Here is a 3,188-nt window from a genome sequence, read left to right as displayed (position 1 = left end):
TCGGGCAGAGAAGAGCCATGGGGAGCCCACCAGCCCCCCGGGGCCCCAGGTGCTCCAGCTGTGCTTCCCGGCCTGCCCCGCGGCAGGGAGCCGTCCACAGCTCCACCGGCAGTCCTCCAGTGTGCGCGATAATGAGACAGTCGGGAAAGTCTGGGTTTATGGCCAGGAGGGTCTGGGGGACAGCCTGGGGGTTCTGGGGGCTGCCGGGGGTGGTGAAGGGAGGGGGTTCCGAGGCAGGGGCTCAGCGCCTCGAGCCTCGGGCTTAGAAGGAGCAGACGAAGGGCAGACTCCTTTCGCATGAAGTCCATTGTCAGTGCGCCCCCAGCAGTGGAGAGCACGGTGATGTCAGCTGCCGCCTGTGTGGCGTGTGGCCCTCCTTCCCTCCTCCGGCTGGCCATGGTCAGGACTGCCAGTTGTGTTCCCCACGTGTGCCTTCCAGCGAAGGTGCATCCGGCTCTTCCCAAGGGAGGAGGGAGGCAGTGTGCTAAGTGCTGCCCGTGGGCTATTGCACTTGATCCTCACAGTGACCCCGACAGGTAGATGTTATCATCATCCCCATTTCACAGATGGGGAAGGTGAGGCTTAGTGGGGGTAATAACTTGCCTGGGTCTCAGCCTGCAAGAGGCAGAGCCGGATGTGGATGGCGGCAGGCTTCCTCCAGCACGTACGGTCTTAGCCACGGTGCTAGCTCCCTCACATCTGGCTTCCATGCTGTTCAAACTGGTGAATTATCCGTCAACCAGCCCTGATTCCCACATCTTGCCTTCGTCCCTTGTCCATACCTTGCATTCACATCTGCTCCTCTCATCTGTCGCGTCAGTCACTCCTCGTGGCCCTCATATCAGAGGAAGGAAAGCAGCCCCCAGGCCCCGAGCCTAGCACTGCCGGTGAGGATGGAGAGCCCCCAACTAGCTCCCATACAGGGCACCCCATCGCCTGGTTTTGCTTTGAGGAATCCCTACATTTCAGCCCTCCTCACAGAGGACGTGGCTTCTCCAGTTGGGGGAAGGTGTGAGTTTAGGGAGGTGTGTTCAGGGACCTCAAAGGTACAGTGTGTAAGAGTCTACCTTGCCCCCCACCTTGCCCTGGTCCCAGTCCCCCTCATCTCTGGTGCATAGGGCCACACAGTTGCCTTCCCCATTTCGCAGGCTGTCCTGGGGCCCAGTATCCAAAATTCCCACAGCTCCCATCAGTCTATTGAAATCTCCGGCACAGGAACTAAAGAAGTGATAGGCTGGGTCAGAGGGCTGAGGTCCAGGGAGACAGATCCAGGAGCCCCAGAGAAGGCTCACTGAGTGTTCCTTTCCCCTCTCACTGCCCACCCAGCCAGGAGCCAGAGTCGCTAGAGACCCATGCCTGAGGGCTTGCAGGCAATTCCAGTACCCCCAGCCATCACACAGAGCAGGCTTCTCCATCTACTGTGCACACAGATCTCCTGAGGACCTTGTTAAAATGCAGGTTCTGATTCAGGAGCTCGAGGGTGGGGCCCAAGATGGGGCATTCCTAACAAGCTACCCGGTTTGCCGATACTGCTGGCCCAGGGACCACGCTTGAGAGGCAAATATAATGGCACCTATTCATCCACAATCCCTGAGCTGCCTTGAGAGAAGTGGTCCATTTTAGAGATGAAGAAACTGAGACTCCAAGGAAGTCATCCAGCTCATAGGTCACTAAGCTGGCCATGGAGCCTATCTCCTGACTCCAGTGATGCTCCGGGAAATGTTCGACAGCCAGCTCTGGGGGACGGTGAGAACACAGAGGGCAGGAGGAACCCTGATTTACAACAATGGCCCATTTCCTTGGTGTGTCTATGTCCACGGGGGGCAGATTTCAAACTACAGGCATGAAGTCCATGAGCATGGAGCTGGGACGAGATGCCCGGAATCATCGGTCCTCCTGACCCAGTCCAAGCCAGCTCCAGCACAGCCCTGCCTGCTGCTTGAGACTGGCCTCCTCTGCCGCTGAGATGTGGCTAGACGGCCAGCAGGGGCTCCCTGGAGGCAGTCAGAGAGAACTTCCTGTCCCTGCGGAGGTTGGTGCCTCACTTAGCCAGCCCTTGAGCAAGCCTCCGATCCAGACCTGGCCTTCGTCGACCCCTCTGACCATGCACAGGATGCGACAATCTAAGTTGTAGTTGTATATGGAGACAAGGTGGCCCCCTGCAGCACCTTCTGCAGACATTCGGCAGAAGGAAGAAAATGTAGGGTAGAGAACTCGCTGGTTTTTCTCAAGTCTCTGAGCCTCCAGGAGAGAGCTTCTCATCCCTTTGCAGGTCAGAAATCAGTGACCTACTTGCCCCTCTCAATCCCATCTTGTGTCCCTTATCTGTGCTCAGAACTTTTTGCAAAAACTAATAATACTCGGAATAATCATACCATTTGCTGAGAGTTTTAGTGACGCAGGGACTGTTCCAAATACTTCCATGTGTTGTCTCATTTAATCCTCAACCACAGCCCTAACAGGTTGGTACTGTATATCTCCATTTGACAAACGAAGACTCTGAAATCCCAAAAGGTGAGCTGACTTGCCCAGTAACACAGCCAATGACAGGCAGAGCCAGATTGAACACGGGCATATCTAATACCAAAGCCTTTCGTCCAGACAGTGTTTCCCAAAGTGCAGTCCCCAGACCAACAACACCATCATTACTTGGGAATTGTTATAAATGCAAACTCTCAAGCCCCGCCCCAGATTTGCAAAGCCAGAAATGTATTTTAACAAGACCTCTAGGAGATCCTGAGACACACTAGGCTTGGAGATAAAAGGGAAGAGAAGGTTGAGTCCAGTCTCTTCTCTTCCCCACCTCCAGTCCTCGACAGTAGCCTCCCTGCCACTTACCTGAGCGTTTACAAATTTCTCGAGGTTCCGCACCAACAGGAAGCGGCAAGTCTTGCACCCAGGACTGCCCGGAATTTAAACTGTGTCCTCTTCTTTGGGGCACTGCAAGTCCTTGTCTAGGGCAGCTGGGTCGGAATCCATGGCCTCCTCATCCTCAAATGTGTCCTGATATCCGGAAGGCTTGGTCTCCTCTCCCTCAGACTGAAATCACCTCCTGGGTCAGGGCCGAGTCTCCCTCCTGCCCCCCTGAACATTCCAGATTCTGACTTAGGTCTGCCCATGTCTCTCGGCTGTCCAGACTGGGGCCATTATTCTCTGGGAAGAAGGGGTAACCTGCTATCAGGTCGGGG

At 55.6% G+C, this 3,188-nt stretch overlaps 1 protein-coding gene across 1 annotated transcript in view; it reads right to left on the bottom strand.

The window, feature by feature from the left end:
• Positions 1–1,040: 1,040 nt before the first annotated feature.
• Positions 1,041–3,188, bottom strand: part of LOC102743450 (proteoglycan 3) — a 2,647-nt gene continuing 499 nt past the window's right edge. The window contains 5 exon segments of the mRNA XM_081798937.1: positions 1,041–1,142; positions 1,144–1,218; positions 2,041–2,171; positions 2,832–3,042; positions 3,044–3,153. Coding sequence (XP_081655063.1) covers positions 1,041–1,142; positions 1,144–1,218; positions 2,041–2,171; positions 2,832–3,042; positions 3,044–3,153 — 629 coding nt within the window.

Source organism: Leptonychotes weddellii, chromosome 11, assembly GCF_054177405.1.
Source record: "Leptonychotes weddellii isolate Sample4059 chromosome 11, ASM5417740v2, whole genome shotgun sequence".
In the NCBI taxonomy this organism is placed as follows: domain Eukaryota; kingdom Metazoa; phylum Chordata; class Mammalia; order Carnivora; family Phocidae; genus Leptonychotes; species Leptonychotes weddellii.
Note: the sequence above shows the minus strand (reverse complement) of the source record. Positions and strands in the feature narration are given on the sequence as shown.